General features: G+C 34.3%; 1 protein-coding gene across 1 annotated transcript in view; it reads left to right on the plus strand.

Moving 5' to 3' along the window:
* CD2AP (CD2 associated protein) overlaps nt 1-23,672 on the plus strand; it is a 151,254-nt gene that overhangs the window by 94,703 nt on the left and 32,879 nt on the right. The window contains exons 6-11 of the mRNA XM_050789018.1: nt 2,025-2,212; nt 4,422-4,500; nt 4,918-5,012; nt 7,288-7,392; nt 8,762-8,798; nt 9,910-9,972. Of these exons, the coding sequence (XP_050644975.1) occupies nt 2,025-2,212; nt 4,422-4,500; nt 4,918-5,012; nt 7,288-7,392; nt 8,762-8,798; nt 9,910-9,972 (567 nt within the window). The remainder of the gene's footprint in view (nt 1-2,024; nt 2,213-4,421; nt 4,501-4,917; nt 5,013-7,287; nt 7,393-8,761; nt 8,799-9,909; nt 9,973-23,672) is intronic.

Here is a 23,672-nt window from a genome sequence, read left to right on the forward strand (position 1 = left end):
AGCAAAATATGTATAGGTTACGTCAAACTCAGCAAAATATGTAAAGGTTACGTCAAACTCAGCAAAATATGTAAAGGTTAGTACATCATGATACTAATGGGGTCTGTTCCATCCATGCAAGGCTGGTTTAAAAAGTTTATATAATTCACAGTGTTAACAGTTTACAGGGGAACAACCATATGGTCATTTCACTAGATGCAGAAAGAGAATTTACATATTCAGTTCTTAATGATGAAAACGCTACATAGCATAGAAGGGAGTTTTCTAAATTTTATAAAGCTCATCTGTGAAAAACCTGGAGCTACATTCTTAATGGTAGATACATAGTAGCATATCTGTATAATGGGATACTAATCAGCAATAAGGAGGAATGAAGTGTGGATACATGCAACAGCATGGATGAATCTCATATATTCTGTGTAGCCAAAGAAGTAGATGTAAAAAGCTTATGTACTATATGATTATAATTTATTTGAAAAAGGGCAAATGTATAGTGACAGTGAAGTTCAGAGGTTTCTTGAGGCTTGGGGGAAGGATCGACTATGATGGTGTGCGAGTGTTGTGTGACGAATTGTTCTGTATCTTGCTGTGTTTACATGGTGCGACATTTGTCAAATATTACTGAAATGTGTATTTAAAACAGGTTCATTTTATTGATTGTAAACATTCTCTCAATGAGGTTGAATTTTAAAAATATGTTACGAAACTATCTTCTCCACTTCAGTCTTCTATGTGACTTAGGATAATATTGAAAATGGTTAGGGTAGATGACTATACTTGTTAGCATTATATTTTTTAAGTTAATAACTTGTTTTGGCAAACCACCTGTAAAATGGTCATTTCGATCGATGCAGAAAGATATTCTCACATTTGATTGGAGACTTTGTGGTCTGAGCCATTATATTGAATTGTTTAAGACTGTGGTTTTGGGGTCATCTAGAATTCACTTGAAAAATTGACTTTGTTACTACCTGTAGGTCCCTGGGAAAGTCATTAATATCCCTTTGTCCAAGTTTATTTATTTGTAAAATGAGAAGTAATAGTGCTTAATGTTAAGAAGCTCATGTGGGCTTATAAAAATGAGATAATTCATATGCAGTGCTTAGCCAAGTGCCTGGTACAGAATTAGCTCTGAATAAACGGTAACTACTATTTTTATTGTCCCTGTTGTTCTGTTATTTTTCAACAGACTACCTCAGTTCAGTGAACTGTCACCACATATTTTTCCTTACCCTATATCCCCAGTCTTCAGTGTTTCTGGATTTTTACTCTAGAACTTTGTTTCTTACTTAGATTATAAGGCTCTTTGAGGATCTCATGAAAGCTGTACCTGTTTTACCCAGAAAAATGTACATAAAAATAACCACACAGTTTTCCATAGGGTTGTTCATGGACTTACTGAGCCTATACATAAGAACCCTTGTTGCTGAGCAAGAATGTAAAAACGTTCTTACACATATAATATTAAACTTAACAATTTTTTATTATTATATAGTAATGGTTTCCATTGAATGCTTTAAAATTAGACCTGTTACCTAGTCTCTGAACTAAAAGAACAGGTTATGAACTATTGACCTTTTTAAAATAAACATTCCCAGTTTTTATATTCAGAAACTCATGCTAACTTTGATTGGATTGGATCATATAGCTTTAAAAAATAATCTTATCTCTTTATTGTTTGTCTCACATTGTATCATCTTTGGCCAAAAGCTATACATTGACATGCTGTTTTTAAGGACCTCGTATGACATGATTTCCTAATTAGGATTTCTTAATTTTACGAATTAAATTTACCTAAAATTATTATTATTTTGCACAATAAAAAAGTATGTGTAAACTGCATGAATTACATCTTGCTCTTCTGGATATTTCAGTACTGAATCATTTGGGTTTTTTTTTGTTTTTTTTTTTTTTTAATTTTACTGTGTTTTATTAGAAGGCATATACAATGTAGACATTATGACAGGATGGGAAACGTTTTGTGATTCGAGGTGTCATTCTTCAAAAACAAATTATTGTTTCAGAAACTGTTTTGGGTGGGCCTACTTCACCTTTACCTTCTCCGGGAAATGGGAGTGAAACTGCACCTGGATCAATTACACAGCCAAAGAAAATTCGAGGAATTGGATTTGGAGACATTTTTAAAGAAGGCTCTGTGAAACTTCGGACAAGAACATCCAGTAGTGAAACAGAAGAGAAAAAACCAGAAAAGGTGGTAATGATGGACTTAAGTTAGATTAACTCCGCTCATTCTCTCATTAAGCATTTTTAAAATGTAAAAGTCAGTTTGTAACTCTGTTCGATTTCTTTTTTTTTGAGATCACTAATAATTTGGTTATGAATGAGGAGACTGAGAAATTTTGTCTCCATATTTACAATGATATTCATGGTTGAATCTAATAAAATTAGAATGCTTATTTCTTGGTAAATTTAACACACTTAGTAGAAGCTTTAGGGTTTTTAGTTATCACAGTGTAAATAAAAATTAGAAAGTTTTTTTTTGCCTTTTAAAAGCTACCATATATAAATTTAGTTTTGTATATAATAAATATATATTTAATTTGAATTAGACCTAAAATGGACTGTTTTAAAATGGATTTAGAAAGTATTAAATTACTTTATATTTTGGCACTACTTAAATTTCCTCTAGATTGTCAACATTTGTTAAATTTACTAACCTTCTTTGAATGTGTGGAGAATTTTATTTCATTAGCATTTTGCTGGCATTGTGAAATGAAACAAAGTAAATGAACCATAAATTATAAGAACTAAAAAGAGGGTTTAAAATAAAACCTTAAACTGTTATTTTGGTGGTAAAATAGCTACAGTCTGTAGAGCATTTTTTCACAGTTCCTTCTGTCCTGTCTCTTTAACTCTGAAGAATTTAAAGTGTTACAGTATTTATTTGATTCGTGTAGCTACATCTCATATAAAGACTGTGTTTTGGTTATTGAGATACTATGAAGTTTCCTCCTAAGATAGGTGCTTTCAACTTTTTTTTTCCTTTCCTAACTTGCTACCTATTTTCTTATGTAACAGTGAAGAGTTGGGTTCAGAAAAGAGAACTTCCACTTTCTATCCTACACATTCCTAGCTCTGAGACTATCTGGCATTAGGATTATGGTGTCAAATTGATTCTTGGTTTTAAAGGTAAAGTTTGGAATTCTCATGGTTTTTGGGGTAGTGCTCTATAGCTATATAACAGCTAGGAATGTTGGACAAGCAATTCTTGCATTGTGATAGAAATTAGACTAGATGATCTTGTGCTCCTTCCAATTCTAAAGCTTGTGATTATATTTAATAACTTTATTGATTAATGATCACATTATCTTTTAATCATCCTTGATAATGTCCACTACTCAAGAGTTGTTATTAGTGACTGTAGTCTCAGGGTTACCCTATATGATGGTCTTGTCAGGCTTGCTTTGATCACTGATCCAGGAATTGATAAAGTAGGGAGCACATTTGCTGTGTTTGTAGGTACACCAGATTGGAAAATACGGTGGTTAGAGTTGGGGAAAACTAAAGTTAAGTATCTTAGAAGATAAACAGAAAACACAGTGGTAGGTAGGTAAGTTAGCAGTGTGTTCAGATTTTCAATTATTGACATCTAATGTTAAATGTACTGTTGTTTCTGGGTAGAGAACTTAAGGAAACACTAGTATAAGGTGGTAAAGGACTTAGTCCTTTACAAATTACAATGGACAAATGTCTAGTAGACTGTAGTTATGAGGAACATAAGAGTACCTGAATCATTTACATTCAGACAGCAATGAAGTATAAGTAATTTTTTTTCTCCTCTTTCAGTTTAAGGTTTAGTTCTGCGTTAAAACCTGGGCTCAGTGGCTAAATTCCTTTTACTATGGACAGATTACTTATATAAATTTATATTATTGTATAAAGAGTGCCCACTTAATGCAGATAGTTATGAGGCTGTTAGTCCTATATGCACTATTTATACAAAGTGTTTAGCCCAGGGATTTAACTTTTCAAGTGCTGTTGTTCTAGGGTCTCACCTTGTCATCCAGGCTGGAATGCAGTGGTATAATCATAACTCACTTACAACCTTGTACTCCTGATTTCAAGCAGTTCTCCTGCCTTGGCCTCTCTAAGTGTTGGGATTCAGGCATGAACCACCGGTGCCTAGCCTCTTATTTAGAGATTCTAAAATTCAATCTCGTTAATATACTATGGGCATCAGAGATTATTATCTTTTAGATAAGGAATCTTAGCTCTGAGCTATGATTTAAGGAACTTTGGAGACCTTTACCTGTTTCATTGCTGATTTTTCAGTCACATTACTATCTTAGCTATAAGGACCATTAGGGAAAGCTGGGCAACTGTAAATGGAAACTTTTTTTTAACAGTATTATCTTTATTCTATCTTAAAATAGTTTATGCCATTTTTTTTTCTATTCTAGCCCTTAATCCTGCCGTCACTGGGATCCAAAACGCAGAGTATGGAGATAACAAAAACAGATAGCGAAGGTAAAATTAAAGGTATGTATTTGAATAAAACTTTCATATTGGGAATAGTAGAAACATACTCAAATGTGTCATGAGACTTGTTGGAAGCATTTGTTACACTGCTTTATTAGAATAGCAAATTCTATTAGATGTAAGCACCACGAGGTCAAGGATTTTGATGTACTTTGTTGGTTGATGGATGTATCTCCTTGTAGTTGAATCTGTGTCTGGAACATCACAAACACTTAGTAAATATTTGAATGAATGATTAATGAAGTTGTTACTTAACATATGGTATTGACTATAAGTATTTAAAAATTTAAAGATAGATTATTAAGTTCATCTTTAATAACTTTTAGTATACTTTACACAAGATAGAGGCTTAATAAATAAGTATTTGTTGAATGAATCCATTTGTGTGAGCCACATTATTTACATTCTTTATTTCAGCTAAAGAATATTGTAGAACATTATTTGCCTATGAAGGTACTAATGAAGATGAACTTACTTTTAAAGAAGGGGAGATAATCCATTTGATAAGTAAGGTAAGATATTTCTGTTTTTCAGTGAATTATTTATAGAAATATTTTTCAGAAGTTATACATTCACCCTAGAATGTTCTTATATTCACCCTGGAATCTAGAAGAGCTGGGACTTTGTCTTGTTTCTAAGTCCTGAAAACTTGGCACGTGATAAGTGCCCAGAACATTCTCTTTTTGAGCCAACTTTTATTGACTATATTTGTTATAATTTATATATTTGGAATTATTGTTAACCATCATATTTGCTTTTTTTTTTTTTAAGTAATTACTTTTTTTTTTTTAATTAACCTCAACTTCCCAGATTTTTATTCTTTCTTCTCTTTCACTTCATTCTATTTTTTCTCCTATCTACCGTTTGGATTGTTGTTTGTAATATAAACAGAAGAAGAAAAATAGGGAAACAAGCTAAATGTCCGTCAGTATGGAAATGGTTCTGAAACACTTTATATTCTGGAAAATGATGTCACCATTTTAAAAATTGAAGTGATTTTATAACTTGGAATAAATCCTAATGCAAAATAAAGAGAAAACCTAGTAGTACTTTTGTGTGGGCAGAATCCTATATTAACTATATTATGGGAAAATTACAAATATTTGGTTTTTGCTATAACCCTGTAGAATAATTTTTGAAATTCCCCTGCCCACACACACCTTTTTAAAGTAGAGATGGAGACCAGGCTGGTCTCGAACTCTTGAGCTCAAGCATTCCTTTCGCTTTGGCCTCCCAGAGTGCTGAGATTACAGGTGTGAGCTATCACACCTGGCCCCATTGTTTTACATTGACTTTGTTATAAGATGGCATAGTGTATATAATTGTTTTTTAAAATAAGTTTTATTGTGTATACTTAAAGGATAATGATGTTATAGGATACATAGTAGTAAAAAGGTTATTATAGTGAAGCAAATTGACATATCTATCATCTCACATAGTTACCTTTTTTGTTTTAGTGGCAACTGCAGATAAAATCATTTAGCAAGAATTTTATAAATGTATGTAAATTTTCATATTAATGTAATTTGCACTGATTACACCTAATTTTTCATGCAAGGGTGGTGAATATTTAGAAGAAACTTAGAAAGTCTTGTTAATTTAAAAAGAAAAAAATTTAAAGACAAGGTCTTGCTTTGTCGCCCAGGCTGGTGTGCAGTGGTGTGATCATAGCTCAGTGCAGCCTTGAGCTCATGGGCACAAGTGATCCTCCTGCCTCAGCCTCTCAAGTAACTGGGACTACAGTTGCATCCCATTATGCCTGAATAATTTTTTTTTTCCAAATTTTTTTTGTAGAAACAGGGTCTTGCTATGTTGCCCAGGGTGGTCTTGCAAACTTCTGGCATCAAGCGATCTTCCCACATCAGCCTCTGAAGTTGCTGGGATTACAAAGCATGATCCACTCTGCCTGGTCAAATCTCGTTAATTTTTAAAGCAGCTGAATAATGTGATTAATATTTAGTATATAAAGTGTTAAGAATGTTAAGAAAGATACAGTTTGGAAATTCATATTCTCCCTCTCCACCTTCGTCTCTTTTCCACTTCCTTTCATTGTATCTTTTTTTTTTTGAGACGGAGTCTCACTCTGTCACCCAGACTGGAGTGCAGTGGTGTGATCGCAGCTCACCGCAACTTCCGCCTCCCGAGTTCAAGCAATTCTCCTGTCTCAGCCTCCCAAGTAGCTGGGACTACAGGTGCCTGTCACGATGCCCGGCTAATGTTTGTATTTTTAGTAGAGATGGGGTTTCACCTTGTTCGTCAGGCTGGTCTCAAACTCCTGACCTCAGGTGTTCCACCCACCTCAGCCTCCCAAAATGCTGCAATTACAGGTGTGAGCCACCATGCCCGGCCTTATTTTATCTTTCTCCTCTTTTCTCTGAGAACCTTTTAATGTTATAGATGGAATTTTTAAATAGATTTTTTCTTTTTTTAAATTAAACCCAATTTTGTAACTACTGCTAAAAGTAGTACTTGGAAAATATTTCCTTTTAGAAGGACAGTGTCATCTGTTTAGTTGCAGCTGGGCACAGTGGCTCATGCCTGTAATTCCAGCACTTTGGGAGACCAAATCAAGAGGATCATTTGAGCCCAGAAGTTTATGGTTGCATGCCTGTGGTCCCAGCCACTTGGGAGGCTGACTTGGGAGGATCACTTGAGCCCAGGAGATTGAGGCTGCAGTGAGTCATGATTGCATCACTGCACTCCAGCCTGGCCAACAGAGCAACACCTTATCTAAAAAAAAAAAAAAGGTAACTTTTATTGTCTTAATTATTCTATTTTGCTTTTTAGGAGACTGGAGAAGCTGGCTGGTGGAAAGGTGAACTTAATGGTAAAGAAGGAGTATTTCCAGACAATTTTGCTGTCCAGATAAATGAACTCGATAAAGACTTGCCAGTAAGCTTTTGTTTTTCAATGATGATAATACTTGAAAGAACATTTTGCCACTAATCTTTTGTAAACAAGTTTTTTTGCATTGTTATTGAATAATTTTTATGAAGGAGTTTCAGATGTAGCTATTCAGGTAGGAGTTATTTGAGTTATAGTAAAACAAAATAATGTTTCAGTTCCGTACTTTATTCTTCCTTTGTTTCTTTCTCGACTGTGCTGAAAAATAACCTTGGACTTCTTTATTTTATAATTTAAGAAGGACGGTCTATCCTGGTAACATAAATTAGTACTTTCCTGGAAGAAATTATATTTTATTTAATGTTGTTGAAAAGCTTTAGTTTATTTTAAGGTCTTGTGGAATTGCTAATATGCTGTTGGTGCATTTTTTTGGGAGGGCAAGAAGCACTCTTTGCCTCTTTAACAGAATTTGTTATTTTAGTATCACTTCTCAGAGAAAAAGTGAGGCTGAGTCATTCATCAGTGGTCTTTGCCTTCCTACAACTTGGTCCCCTTTCCCCATGGATGAGGAATATAATGGAGTTTTTAAAATAGAGGGAAAGAGCATTAGCGCAAGCACACAGCAGGATGGGCTACCATGTTAGGTTTAAGACAATGCTGAACTCTCTAACTCTATGGAAGCTTAGGCTATCTGAGGCCTTTCTTTTGTTAGATTGCATTCAGTATTGATTCAGCCTTCATATGCTTTATTTTATACCTTTACTAAATAATACATTTTTTCTGCTTTTATTATGTTTGTACATTATGGCTTATCGATTATTCTTAATTTGTGAAAACCAACTCCACATACTTAGAAATGTATCTCAATATTTTAAGGTATTAAGTCTTAAAAATGAGTGAATGTTTATAAATTGAGAAAAAACACATCTTTGCCTTTAACTGTTCCTTTGAGAGTTCCAAAGTGTTAAGAATGAAAACTTAGTCTATTTGTTGCTACTCTGCTTTTTAAAAAACAGAACAAAATGAAACAAAAAACAAGGTTTTTTGTTCTGCCAGTCCTCCTCTCACCACAACCCCAGCTGCAAAAGAGGGATAAAATGGTGCTTAGGAATCTTAACCTAGGGGAGGCAGAGCAAAACATTTTTGCTTATTAAGATTTTTAAGGCTTATTCAATCTACTGAAATATGGATTGAAATATTTGACTGAATTTTGATCAATGAGGCTATTTATTCTAATGAAATAATTTGTTGTCATTGGTTTTTTTGGGTAGTTTTTACAATCTTAGCATTTTATAATTTTTGGCAAGGACGGAATGAAGAGGAGAGACATTTGTATGATTTAGATTATTACTAATTACAGTTTAACTATATTCGATATGAAACTGGTCAACCGTTTCCACCATTATTATTTTAACAGAAACCAAAGAAACCACCACCTCCTGCTAAGGCTCCAGGTATGTAAGAAACACATTATTCAGTTTGCTATTTTCAATTTTTTAAAATTCTAAAATGGTAAAATTGGATCTAATGCAAACTTAATTTTTATCAAGTATGATGTTGTCTGTAAACATTTTCAGAAATATATGAAAATTGAGTGTTCACATGCATCAGTATCTGTCATTTTTTAAAAGTACAAATGGTATAAAATAAGGATCTTGAAAATGTAGATACTTTATATGTAATTTTGAGTTAATAAAATTAATCAAATTTAAACTGTCTTAGAAAACTTAATATATTGACCTGGCCAATTCGTTATTTTACCTTTTCAAATGAAATCCATTTGTTAATGTCTCAAATAATAATTTACGTACTCTTTCAGACAATATGCTGAAGGTTAAACGAAGTAGATGATTTTAAACAGATGAATAAATTATGGTATACCGAGAAGTGTCTTCAAGAGCTAAAGTTTTGTAATCTAGCTCTTTGCTTCCATAACTACTATTTTCAAATAACTGCTCTTTACAAGTGTAATAAAAATTTCTATTTCCTAAAAGATTTGCTGTTTTTTAGAATAATCCAAGTCTTTTTCTCCCCCTTGGTTTTAACTTTATGTTTGCTGACATAATCTTAGAACAAAGAAAGCATAAGTTGAAAGTAATTTTTTTAGAAGTCGGTGTTGAAAGTTTATTATATAGCTTTACTCTGCAATATGGTAGCCACTAACCATGTGTGGCTTTTGAAATTAATTAAAATTAAATAAAATTTAAAAAATTCAGTTTCTCAGTCATAAGAGTGCCATTTCAAGTGCTCAGTGGTCACATGTTGGCTACTGAAAAAAGAGAATGTTTTCATCACCACAGCTCTTCTGGACTGCAGTATGTTAGAGGATATGATCTCTAACACCTCAATTTGACAAAGAAGGAACTGAGACCACAGAGTAGGGTAATAGTGGCAGGTCCAGGATTAGAAATTGAGCCTGGTGATTCTGGTACATTGTTCTTTCTGTTAAACCATGGTTTTTTCTGATGATGTTATTTTTCAATGCATCTTTACTTTTTAGAAGTGTAATTGTCTCTGTGCTTTAAAACTATCTTCTTACAAAAGTATTAATGTTTTTTCCCATAGCGCCAAAGCCTGAAATGATAGCTGCAGAGAAGAAGTATTTTTCTTTAAAGCCTGAAGAAAAGGGTGAGGCTAATTTTCAACTTTCAAAAAGACAAATATTTCTTTTATTGTCATTTTAAAGAGATCTGTTTCTCCACACTGAGTCATTTACACTGATTTTTAACAGGTATTCAGTATTTATTTTACAATGCTTGGAGTTTTCTAGGAGGGAGTAGTTCATTTAAGATTGGTACAAAATTATGCTTTCTCAAACAGATAACAATTTACATCCATTAAAAAATAAACTATTACTTTAGTACGATGTTGTCTTTATTCATAGTTATTTAACAGACAATAAGAAAACTAAGCATTAAATAACTATGCTTTTATTATTTTTATAGTGTTTCAGTTTTTTAAAAAATTCCTTAGAAGGTTGAAGACCCAGTTCCTACTTAAGCATGGAAATAATTAATTACATATTATTTAATCTCACTGTATGTGTTTGTCATAATGTATACCTGGAAAGTTATTTCAGGGTGCCATATGTATTTTACTAAAAACCTTATTGGTTTGTTGTGAAATTGGAGAAAATAAGTCCTTCTCATTGTACATAAAGATATGCCGTGATTGTCATTAGTAGATTAGTTTATATACATCAGGAAACTTGAATACTGTTTTAGAATGCTTTTGTTTCTTCTCCCAGTGTTGTAGTCTAATCCATCCTTGTTTCTTGCCTAAAGTACTGTATCTTCTTATTTGATTTCTCTCACTTCAGCTCTTTTTCTGGCTTTCATACTTCATGTTGTTGCCAGGATCTTTTTTTTTTTTGAGACGGAGTCTCACTCTCTGGCCCAGGCTGGAGTGCAGTGGCGTGATCTTGGCTCACCGCAAGCTCCGCCTTCTGGGTTCATGCCATTTTCCTGCCTCAGCCTCCCTAGTGGCTGGGACTACAGGCACCCATCACGAACGCCCGGCTAATTTTTTGTATTTTTTAGTAGAGACGGGGTTTCACCATATTAGCCAGGTTGGTCTCGATCTCCTGACCTCGTGATCTGCCCACCTTGGCCTGCTAAAAGTGCTGGGATTACAGTCGTGAGCCTCTGCACCCAGCCCAGGATCATTTTTTTAGAGAGACTATTTTTTTTTAGAGCAGTTTTAGATTCACAGCAAAATTGAGCCAAAAGTACAGAGTTCCTGTATACTCCCTTTCTTCACCCAGGCACAATTTTTCCCGCCGTTAACATTCTGTACCAGAGTGGTGTATTTGTTAGTCAGTGAGCCTCCCTACATTGACACTTCTTTATCACCCAAAGTCCATAGTTTCCTTTAGTGTTCACTCCTAGTGCTGTACCTATTATGGGTTTTGACAAATGTATAATGTCTGGTATCCATCATTGTAGTATCATACAGAATTAGCATTACTACCCTAAAAACCTTCTTTACTCACCTATTCATCTGTCTTTCCCTTCGACCCTTGGCAACCATTAATTTTTTTAATGACTCCATAGTTTTGCCTTTTCCAGAGTGTCATATAGTTGGAATCATACAGCATGTAACCTTTTCAAACTGGCGTCTTTCACTTAATTACATGCTTTAAAAATTTCTCCATATGTTTTCATGGCTTGGGAGGCATTTGTTGTTAGCATTAAATAGTATTTCAATGTCTTTATATTCCACAGTTTATTAATCCACTCACTTACTGAGGGACATCTTGATTGCTTCTAAGTTTTGGCAATTATAAGGGGAGCTGCTATAAATGTGTGTAGGTCTTTGTGTGGACATATTTTCAATTCATTTGGGTAAATACCAAGGAGAGGGATTACCTGATAATGTGACGAGTATATTGAGTTTTGTAGGTGCAACTGCCAAACTTCTTCCAATATGGCTGAACCATTTTGTACTCCCCCCAGTAATCAGTGAGAATTTCTGTTCTACATTCTAGCCAGCATTTGGTATTTTCAGTGTTTTGGATTTTGGCCTTTCTAATAGGTGTGTAGTGGTATTTTACTTTTGTTTTCAACTGCAATTCCATAATGATATATGATGTTGAATATCTTCTCGTATGCTTAATTGTCATTTGTGTATCTTTGGTAAAGTGTTCTGGTCTTTTGTTCATTTTTTATTCAGGTTTTTTTTTTCCTTCAGTTTCTTTATTTGTATATTTTGGATAGCAGTCCTTTATTAGATTTCTTCTGCAAATATTTTCTCCCAGTCTGTGGCGTGTTTTCTTCACAGAGCAGAAGTTTTAAATTTGAAGCTTATCAATGATTTCTTTTATGGATCATGACTTTGGTGGTGTATCTGAAAAGTCATTGCCATACTCAAGGCCATCTAGATTTTCTCCTGTGTAATTTCTAGGAATTTTATAGTTTTGTGTTTTACATTTAGGTTTGTGATTCATTTTGAATTAATTTTTGTGAAAGTTGTAAGGTCATTGTCTACATTCTTTTTTTTTTTTTTTTTTTTTTTGGCATGTGAATGTCTAGTTGATCCAACACCATTTGTTGAAAAGACTTTCAGTTTTCAGATAAAAATCAAAAGTTTAAATTCAAGGCCCTCCGGTAACTGACCCCCAGATTATATTTTTGATATCATATTCCACCCTTTTTGTTTACTAAATGTAGCACTCTCTCTCTGGTCCATGAATATGTCATGTACTTTCCTAGCTTTATCTTTCTTTTTACTTTCAAAATGGAAGTTTTTTATATTCTTTTTTCTTAAGAATTTTAAAAATATGTTGCACAAACAGTTTATGCCTAATAAAAATACTAGTCTCAGATTAATTCTTTGTGAACTAGTTTTGTAGGAGTCTTAGATCAGTTTTTAGTACTTGTTTGTAATATCAGTCCTACCTGAAAAACTCATCTTACCAAGATACGTAGAACCACATGTAAGAGGTATATTGCTGGCTTTATTATCTATTTTTTTTTTTACTATTAAAAAAAATCATGTCACCAGTTAGGCAGCAGTTTTGTTAAAATTCAGATAGTGACTCCCCTTTTCCCTAAAATCAGTCAGTTGTTCTTATAAATAAAATGGAGGCTGGGCACGGTGTCTCACGCCTGTAATCCCAGCACTTTGGGAGGCCGAGGCAGGCGGATCACAAGGTCAGGAGATCGAGACTATCCTGGCTAACACGGTGAAACCCTGTCTCTACTAAAAATACAAAAAAAAAAAAACTAGCCGGGCGTTGTGGTGGGCGCCTGTAGTCCCAGCTACTTGGGAGGCTGAGGCAGGAGAATGGCGTGAACCCGCGTTGCGGAGCTTGCAGTGAGCAGAAATCATGCCACTGCACTCCAGCCTGGGCGACAGAGTGAGACTCAGTCTCAAGAAAAAGAAAAAAATTGGAGGATGATGCATTTTTATTACATTTATCTATGCAAAGTCCTGCCCATGGTGGAATGACAGGGACCGAATTTACACTCGAAATTAGACAACTAGAAAATTGGACAAATTATGTGAAACAGTGGCTTTCACATATTGGACATCAGGCAGTATAAGTCACTGTGACACTGAAGTGAGACCTATAATTACCACAGCTTATTGTCTAGAAGCAGTTTACAGGCAGCAGAAAGGAGGAAGCCAAACAGACCTTGATGTCCTGCAGAGTTGAGGATGCAGAGATAGGTATTTAGGAAGGCCTGGGCAGCTACAATTTGTGGGGCAGAGTGCCAGAGTGGTGGGAACTGCACAGAGAGTGCTCAGATCTGTAGACAGCTTCCTGTGAGGCTTTGCCTGAATACTGATCTACACATGCATGAAAAGAAACTTCCATAATGGAGAAATAAACATTGGAAAGCAGTAGGTGAAGCACTCTTTGTAACTCACAAATAGTTCATTTTTCCATGAGCCAGAGTAGACAGATCTCATAATATATAGCACATTTGATAGAGTTCATGAAAGAGTGTTATCACCTTAGACTAAAGGCGTCTCTGCCTCTATCTTGGAAATACGGCCCACAAATTCCAGAATAAAATCAGCACAACTTAAAAGCATATAATAAAATTTTGTATTCAAGAGAGTGAAAATCACAACGTCCATTGTCTGATTAAAGATTGCCAGGCACAGAAAGAGCAAGAAAATAGCATCCACAACCAGGGAAGAAAAATCAGTCAGCAGAAAAGAGCAAGAAATGACAGAGGTGGCAGAGATAGATGGCAAGTACATTAAAACAGCTACTATAAACATTTCCCATGTGTTTAAAAAGGTAGAAGAAAATGTGAACATAATAGTGTGAAAACTGGAAAATATAAGAAAGACCCAAACTGAACTTTTAGAAAAGAAGAATATAGTATCTGAAATGAGAAACACTGAATGTCCAGTAGATTGGAAACTGCAGAATAAAATGTCAGTGAACTTGAAGACATAGCAATAGAATCATTAAAAATGTATAGAAAAAAAGTGAACAGAATATTGGTTACCGGAATGACAATATGAAGTGGTTTTACTGACCTGTAATTGGGGTACCTAATGGAAAGGTGAGAGAATGGGGACATGAAAAAAATTGAAAGAAATAATGGCTGAAAATTTTAATTTGATGCAAATTTGGCGGGCGCCTCTATGATAAAAAGTTTAAAGCCTGAGATCTGGCCACTGCAACTCCAGGAAGAAAACTAAAAAAAAAAAAAAAAAAAAAAAAAAAATTGAAAGAAATAATGGCTGAAAATTTTAATTTGATGCAAATTTATGATAAAAAGTTTAAAGCCAGGAAGAAAATAACTGTCAACCTATAGTTTTCTACCTAACAAAAATACCTTTTGGAAATGGGGTAAAATTAAAACCTTTTGAGACAAAATCTCAGAGAACTTATTGCCAGTAGAAGTATATTACAGAAAATGTTAAAAGAAATTATTTTTGATAGAAGGAAAACAATACTAGATTGGCAGTTGGTATTACTCAAAGCAATGAAGAATGCCAGAAGTAGTAAATATGTGAATAAATATAAAAGACATTTTCCCTCCATTTAAAAATCTCACAAGAACTTGGTTCACCTGGAATGACTTGAAAACTTAATATAAAGTGTTGGTTTTGGAGTTTAAGGGTAAATATGAGAATTTTTTGGTATGTAGGATAAACAAGACAAGGCATAACAAGGGAAATGATTTTAAGTATTTTCAGAATGTTCTCATAAACCTGATATGCCTTTAATAGATCAAGTACCATGAATAAGAAAAATGTCAGTGTTGCCAGTGACCTTTGGACATGTGCATTGAAAGAGAGCCGGTTGAATATTAAATATTGTTAAATTATGTTTTACTAAGTAACAATAAACATAAATCAAAATTCTACCCTTGTTCCCATAGTTGAGACAGGGAGCATTTTCAAACTATGGCTAGGATCAATTTGAAGCATCGTAAGCCTTCCAACAAGGAAATAAGGTATTTTTCATTTGTATTTTTGTTCATGGTTTTTATCCTGTGATCCTAAGATCTTATGATCTTAGGATAAAACCTAAGTTCCATGGGAGGTATCCTTCGATAAGCTCTGTTCTGTTGTGGTGGGGGTGGGGTGGGGGGCGGGGAAGAAATACTTAGAAACCATGAAACTGATCACCCCTCTATTTCAGACTCTTAAGTGACTCCCCATTATTTCATGGGATATTTTCCCAAATGTTTAGATTAAATTCTCACTTTCTACTTTCTGTCCCAGGCCACCACGTGGATTTTCTCAAACCTGCTTAGCAGTTTTCTGCCCCTCTGTTGTTTTCATTTTCCCAGAAGTACCTAAAATCTGGGCAGGCTGTGTCCCAGAATGGTAATAATATCACCACTTTGAAGCACAAGTTATCCTGCTTTTTGAGATGTCCTTTTTTGTATTTGTCTTTCAGTAAGATACTCATCATGTCATTGGTATGGAATTCACGATACAAAGGGAGGAACTCATAATTATTTTGGAGTGCAGGTAGGGAGGCATATAAATGTGTAGAGGAGAAGGTAACAAAGGTGCTGTTTCTTATAAAATCACTTAAATGGTAATTTTTATCTATATGTCCTCCTCACTTCTTTACACTCATACACAGTCATACCCACAGAAAGAGCATAAAATGATGCTGAAGGCCAGTCTGTTTCTATACTTTTACTGGTAGAAGCAGTGAATCTGCTCACTTCTGCTTTAGGAGCATTTCCTTCTGAATTCTATTATTGTAGACACATGTCTTCAGCCACCATTTGTATACTTCTGATTCCCAGTCAGTGGTTGGATTTATTTACATTTACTGCTTTCTGTGTGTTTGCAGTTCCATGTTTGCAGTTCATACTTTCTGCCTAAATACATAATTTTTTAGGGGACATCCTTCTTTCTCTGGAATTGTACTTCTCTCAGAATCTTTCATGGGTAGATTTTTCTCATCTTTTAGATTCCAGCTTAAAATTTTGCTTCCTTAACACTATTTAAAAGTAGGTATTTCCCATTATTGTGTGTTACATATTAGTTTAGATGTTTGTTTTGAGATATTCTTTACCCTGCACTTGATTAAACTCCATGAGGGAAAAGGTGTGTGAATAGATACCTGTACCTTATTTGCCATTGGTTCTCTAATGCCTTACACAATAGGTATATAATACATCGGGAATACTTAATACAGTACTTATTATGTAATATGAAGTATTCTTTAAAATCTGAAGGATTCCAGATTATGACATGCTTACATTTGTTTTTCTGAAACTTCCTTTTAGTAGTATTTAGCTAGATAATGGTGGCGTAGATAGTGGAAGTTGGTATGGATGAAAAGAAGCTGAAATGTTTCAAGAGCAAAGAACAGAAAATCAGTCCTTATTGAAACTGACTTAAACAATAGGGAAAAAAAAATCTCACATAATTGAAAGTCTAGAAGTAGGAGTCATATGACCTGCAACTCAGTGATTCTGTTACGGACCTGAATTGTATCTTTCCATTCTGCCATCCTCAGTGTCCACTTTATCTTCAGATTGTCTCCTCTTGTGATCACAAAAATGCTGAGAGTGGCAATCAGGGCGACATGATTTCTTGTCCGTTTGACAGGAAAGAGAGGAAAACCTCTCCCCAACCATAGAATGTAAGTCCTTTTCAGTTTCTTGGACCACTTTTGGGCACAATTACCTCTAGACCAATGAGACTTGTAAGAAGAATACTATGTACTGATTGTCTCAGTGTAATCATATGAAAGTAGGATTGATTTGGAAGGACTCAACTGCATTGTCTGCTGAAGACGTTGAGATATGGTTAGGATCTATCATAAGGAATGCAATTAAGGTTCTATGTTGACAACTTGTTGACTCATGAGATACTAATGATTATGACCATGGGGAAATGAGATAGGAAGTATGGAATAGAGACAGTTTCTGGAGGAAAACATGTGAATTCAGCTTTTGATGTGGGATTTGATACGACATATTGGCTGAACTTTTGCTAAGAGTTCGTATTAAGCGTTTAGTTGGAAGATGCTATTCTGGAAGTTAGGTATGAAATTTATGGGTATGGGTAAGATTATCCAAGAAGATTGCTTAGAGTAAGAATGGGAAGAGAGCTTTCTTAGAATATATACATTTAAGAAGTTGTTTGATGACCAGGAACTCTTGAAGAAGGACTGACAGGGAGTGCTCATAGAGATAGGCAGAGAATGATCACAGAGCAGAATCATAAAAACCAAGGGAGTATATGTAAGTCAAAGTTGAAGTAGGATGTTCTTCTGGCAGTGATAAATGAGGACCAGATCTCTTGCTGAGAACAAGTAGAATGGTTATATGAAGAGTGTGTGTGTGTGTGTATATATATGTGTGTATATACATTCATACATATATATATATATATATGTATATTTGCCAGAGTCGTGTGCTAGGAGTAGGAGAGCTACAAATAAAATGAAGAATCATAAAATCAAGATAGAGGGGAAGAGGAGAGCCCAGTAAAGTGAATCTTGCATTGGGGCTCATATTTCCTGTTGGGGCATTTGCCAATCTTGAAAGTGGTAGCTTTGACTATGAAAAGAACTTTCAATACACTTTTGGGTTGAAGGAGACAAAAATTAAGAGTTCAAAGCTCATGAAAGAGGAGGTATCTTAGTGAACTAGGTTTTGATTTAGTCCCTAAAGGGATTTACTGTAGGAGGAAGTATGAAATAGAAATAGACCTAGCTCTGAAGAACACTGAAGTTCAACTTCTAATCATCTCAATTCTTGATGGGAGAATGGTGACCTGGGATTTTTACTATCCCTACCTTAGCTTACTGAAAGAATGAAAGTAAGCCTTTATTCTCTAGAGAAGAAAACATCATCTAGAGTTTTAAATTATCTCTGTGTTTTCCTATAAATCTTTTGTGTCTTATACTCATTCAGAAATAATTAGGCATACTTGTAGATATGACACATGGCTAGAAACCAGGAACAACAGACAATGGAACCTGGCCTTTAGGGAATCTAGATATTAGAGATACTAGATACAAGCTTTAAAGTAACTATGCTTAATATATGTTAGAAGTAATAAAAGATGGGGTTGATAATTTTGGCAGAACTAGAACCTTATATTTGAATATGAGTCAACCTAAGCTTAAATGAATTTACTTATATAAGTATATGTAAGTATATACACACAAATGTTAGTGTATGCGTGTATAGTTTTAAAAGAAAATATCTGAACTGAAACATAAGGAGAAAAAAAGATAGAAAATACAGAAAAGACCTTAAGATACATAAAGAATATGGTTGACTCTTGAACAACGTGAGTTTGAACTATGTGGGGTCCACGTATACACAGACTTTTTTTTTGGCCTAATGGGGAATAAAAATACAGTATTCATGAGAATACAAAACCTGCATATGAGGAGAGCCAACTTTTGTGCAGGCAAGTTCCACGGTGCTCACCATCGGATTTGAGTATGTGTGCTTTTGGTATACGTGAGGGTCTTGGCACCAATCCTCTGTATATACAGAGGGATGACTGTACAGTGGGAAAGTCTAATGTACATGTAATTGGAGGACCAGATAGGAAGGAGAAACAAATGGAGCAGAAACTGTATTTGAAGATATACTGGTTTTCAATTTTCTAAAAGTGATTAAAAGCATCAGGCCACAAAACCAAGAATACTATGGAATCCAACCTGGATATATGCAAAGAAAACATTGAGACAAGGAATTGAAGAAGACACACACAAAAAAATGGAAAAATATTCCATCTTTAAGGATTGGAAGAATCAATATTGTTAAAACTTCCATACTACCCAAAGCAATCTGCACATTCACTGCAATTTATAACAAAGTTTATAAATTTATAACAAAGTTGCCATTGGAAACAGCACAAATGTTCTTCAGCAAAATAATGGGTAAAGGAGTTGAGGTATATTCATATACCATGATACCACATAGCAACAAATAAATGAACTAGAGCTACACACAGCAACATGAATCTTAGGATTTCATTGACGTAAAGTTAAAAATATTCATAAATAATCTATGGTGTTAGAAGACAGCTTTGGGTAGGAGCAGTGGGGTAGTGATTGGAAAGAAGGATAAGGGTAACTTCAGAGATATGGATCATGTTCAGTTCTTGGCCTATGTGGTGGTTACTCTGGTGTGTTCATGTGGTAATAGTTTCTCAAACTTTATACTTAATGTTTCTGAAAATGTTATACTGCAGTTTAAACTTCAGTGAGATAAATATGAATGAATACATTTTGTCCTAAAATTTTCTAAAATGTTAGGAACATAGATTCAATTAAGAATAGACTCACTACTTTATAGGTAGTACTGTTTTTTCTCTAAGGCATGTCCAAGTGATCACAAAGAATAGAATATTAGATTTTTTAAATTGTATTTATTCACTTGGAATCACTTTTGCTTTGGTGCCTGTATTATCACTTATTTTTCCATTTCAGTTAATGCAGTAGGATATTAACCCTCATCTAAATTAATAAACGGGTTAACTTATTACGTACAGTGTTGGTAATGTATTGCTATATTATGAAGCAAATAAAATGACATATTTTGGTTATTTTTTTGTATTTTGTTAGCATACATTTTAAACATTTTTGTTAAAAAAATCACATACTTGAGATAACTCTTCTGTATTTCATTTTCTTTCTTACAGATAGGGTCTTACTTTGTTGCCGAGGCTGGAGTGCAGTGATGTCATCATGGCCCACTGCAACCTCAAACTCCTAGGCTCAGGTGATTCTCTCACGTCGGCCTCTGGAGTAGCTGGGACTAAAGATACATGCCACTCTACCTGGCTAATTTTTTAATGTTTTATTCTTTTATAGAGATGGGGGTATTGATTTGTTTCCCAGGCTTGTCATGAACTCCTGGCTTCAAGCAATGCTCGCATCGCAGCCTCCCGAAGTGTTCGGGGTTAAAGGCATGAGCCACTGTACCCAGCCTGTATCTTAAATTATCATAATATCTGTATCTTATGTATTTCTTCCTTGGTCATTCAGGTAGCTAACATAGAACTTTTTTTTTTTTTCCCTCCTTAAATCTACATTTTCTCTTGGATTTGGCCAATTTTTAGCTGAACTAAAATTCTTGTACTCACAGCTGGATGTTCTCAGAAGAATGAAGTTGGAGCCCTACCCCACACTGTAACCTAAAAGTAACTGAAAATGGATCATTGACCTTAAATATAAGAGTTAAAACTCTTAGATGAAAACAAGAGTAAATCTTCATGGCTTTGGATTTGGCGATAGGTTTTTAGATACGTGTGATATTGTGATTTAATAAGGAATGCATATTTGATATTTGTCCCTGGTTTCTGGCACCATAGCTCCTAAAACCCTTGAAATTTCCTGAGTGATAAAGGTGAGAGGAACATCTTTTGTTATTTATAACTAGCATCTTTCAACCACGTCTGAGTTTATATTAATGAAGAGACTTTTGTAGTGCCCCTAAAGGTGGGGAGGGGCCTTGTTGCCAGGGGAACCAACCAACTGATTAGCTTTCATTAAAAACCCTAAACAACCGAGTTTAGAGAGCTCGTGGGTTGGTGAACACATTGAGGGGCTGGAAAGGTGGTACACCTGGAGAAGTTATGGAAACTCTGCATCTCTTCCTGCATACCTTGCCTTTTGCATGTGTTCCATTTGGCTGTTCTGAGCTGTATCCTTTATAATAAACTGTAAATAAAGTGCCTTCCTGAGTTCTGTGAGCTCTTCTGACAAGTTATCAAACCCGAGGAGTGATCATGGAATCCCCAGTTTATAGCAGTTGATCAGAAGTACAAGAGGACTGGACTTCAGATTGGAATCTGAAGTGGGAGCAATCTTGTGGGTCTGAGCCTTTAACTTATGGGATCTGATGCTCACCCCAGATAGATAGTGTCAGAACTGAATTAAATTATAGGACACTCAGCTGGTGACAGATACTTGGTTGTTGTGGGAATAAATCCCCACACATTTGGTGTCTCAGTGTTGTGAATCTAGAGAAAAGTATTTTGTTCTTTTTAGACTATGTCACAAAAAGCATATTTAACCAAAGAAAAAATAATTGTACTTTATCAAAATTAAAAACTTCTGTGTGTTAAAGGACATTAAGAAAGTAAAAAGACAACCTACAAAATGGGAGAAATCTTACCAGATTTGCAAGTATCTGGAATATATAAAGGACTGTTACAGCTTAACAACAAAAAGACAAACCTATTTAAAACTGCAGCACAGGCTGAAATAGATATTTATCTAAAGGAGATATATAAGTTTTGTTGTTTATAACAAGCATGTTTATAAGCATGCTTGTTATATAAGCACTTGACAAGATATTTAACATCATTAATCATGTCAGTAAGCACTTGACAAGATGTTTAATATCATTAGTCTTTAGGGAAATGCAAATCAAGACCATGAAGTGGGCCACTTCACACCCACTGGGATGGTTAAAATTTTTTTTAAGAAAGGAAAATAAATAATAAGTGTTTGCAAGAATGTGGAGAAACTGGACTTTTATACATTACTGGTGCAAGTAGAAAATGTTTTAGCTGCTATGAAAAGCAGTTGGGTGATTCTTCAGAAAGTTAAACATGGAATTACCATATGACCCAGCAGTTCCAAACATCCAAGAAATTGAAAACAGACACTCATGTATTATACATAAATATTCATAGCAGCACTGTTTACAGTAGGCAGAAGGTAGAAGGAATCCAGATATACTTCAGTGGATAAACAGATTGTGTTTTATATATGTGTATGTATATGTATAATGGAGTATTATTCAGTCACAAAAAGGAATGAAATACTGCTATATGTATGAAGAGGATAAACTGCTAAAACATTGGGCTAAGTGAAAGAAGCCAGACACAAAGATAATTGCATGATTCCATGTGTATGAGATATCCAAAATGGATAAATCCATAGAAGATAGAAGGCAGATTGCTGTTTGCCAGAGGTTAACTGATTAATCAGGAAAGGGTTATCTTTTGGGGTGCTGGAAATGTTTTAGAAGTAGATAAAGGTGTTGGTTGCATAATATTGTGAATATACTAAATGGCACTGAATTGTTCATTTTAGAATTTTTAATTTTATGTAAATGTCACCTTAACTAAAACAATAAAATCTAGTACATAAATATGTTGCCATCTTATAGTAGTTATATAATAAGTCAGTACATTATAGTTGATTTAGTTATGTTTACATAACCAGGAATGATGAGTCGTATTTTTGTTACCTTTTGATTTCCACGTATTGTTTTTTTTAGACTAACACTACAGAATTTCAAGCTGTTATTTGTGTATCTGTTAAAAGAAATATGTTCAATCAGTGAACTTCTCTTTAATTTCTCTCCTTTGACCATTTTTCGTGGTATTATGTATAAAACATTTTTCCTAATTTCTAGAAATTTAAGTTTGTCTGGTTTTTACAACTACAAATAGTTTTATTTCATTATTTATTTCAACTGGAGAGTTTCGTTTTTTAAAAATTTCTGATGGTATAATTATATACTGCATTGTTATCTCTTGAGGCCATATAGAAATAGATTTTTGTACCAAATGATGACCAGAATTTTAATAGACAAACTATATTTTCATGTGATTCAAAGTATTAAATAAGTGGTAAAAGGAGAAAATAGTATTTTGTATTCATTGTGAAATAAAATTTGTAATTTTTAGGGAGAGGTTTATCTGTGTGCTACGATGTTCAGGTTTTATAATCACCAGTTTCTGGCTGATATGAAATCTTACAGAATTGTTTGTGGTCTTGTGATAGACATTTTTTTCAGAGACCAAGTACATTTTGAAAATTATTCAGTATGGTGCTTAGGAGATTCTTATTTTTGTATATATGTCTTATGACACGTTTTAGCTGACTGCTGTATTATGACTGTCTTATACACGTGTCAATTTTAATACCTGTTGTGAGCACCTGGGAGATCAGGAAGCAGGTGTGTCATGTGTAGTAAAAGACTACTTGTTGCCTTTTTGGTGATAAAATTGTCTTTATTGACATAGTATAAAATTGTCAAAGTTGTTTTTTTCCAGCTTATTTTCTTCTATTTCAAATGGGAATACTCATTTCGTTGCATTATTAAGTGAAATGGTATTAATAAAATTCTTAGTACAGTAGTAAGAATTGCAAATATAAGCCTGTAATTCTCTCATCTGTGGCTAAGCAGTCTCGCCCTAGTTTCTCTTAACATTTGATTTTTTTTCCTTCACCGTCATGCTTTTTAAATTTGAACGTTATATAGCACTTGAGTTTCTACTTGTTTTCAGTTCTCTATATTTCAGTTTCAGAAAATAATCTGGATTTAAGTCTAGATAATTTTCTGGTTAGAGTAAAATCATGTGTTTGTATTTGAGATAGACTACTACACTTAAAAGCAAAACTTCCT

Source organism: Macaca thibetana, chromosome 4 (assembly GCF_024542745.1).
Source record: "Macaca thibetana thibetana isolate TM-01 chromosome 4, ASM2454274v1, whole genome shotgun sequence".
In the NCBI taxonomy this organism is placed as follows: domain Eukaryota; kingdom Metazoa; phylum Chordata; class Mammalia; order Primates; family Cercopithecidae; genus Macaca; species Macaca thibetana.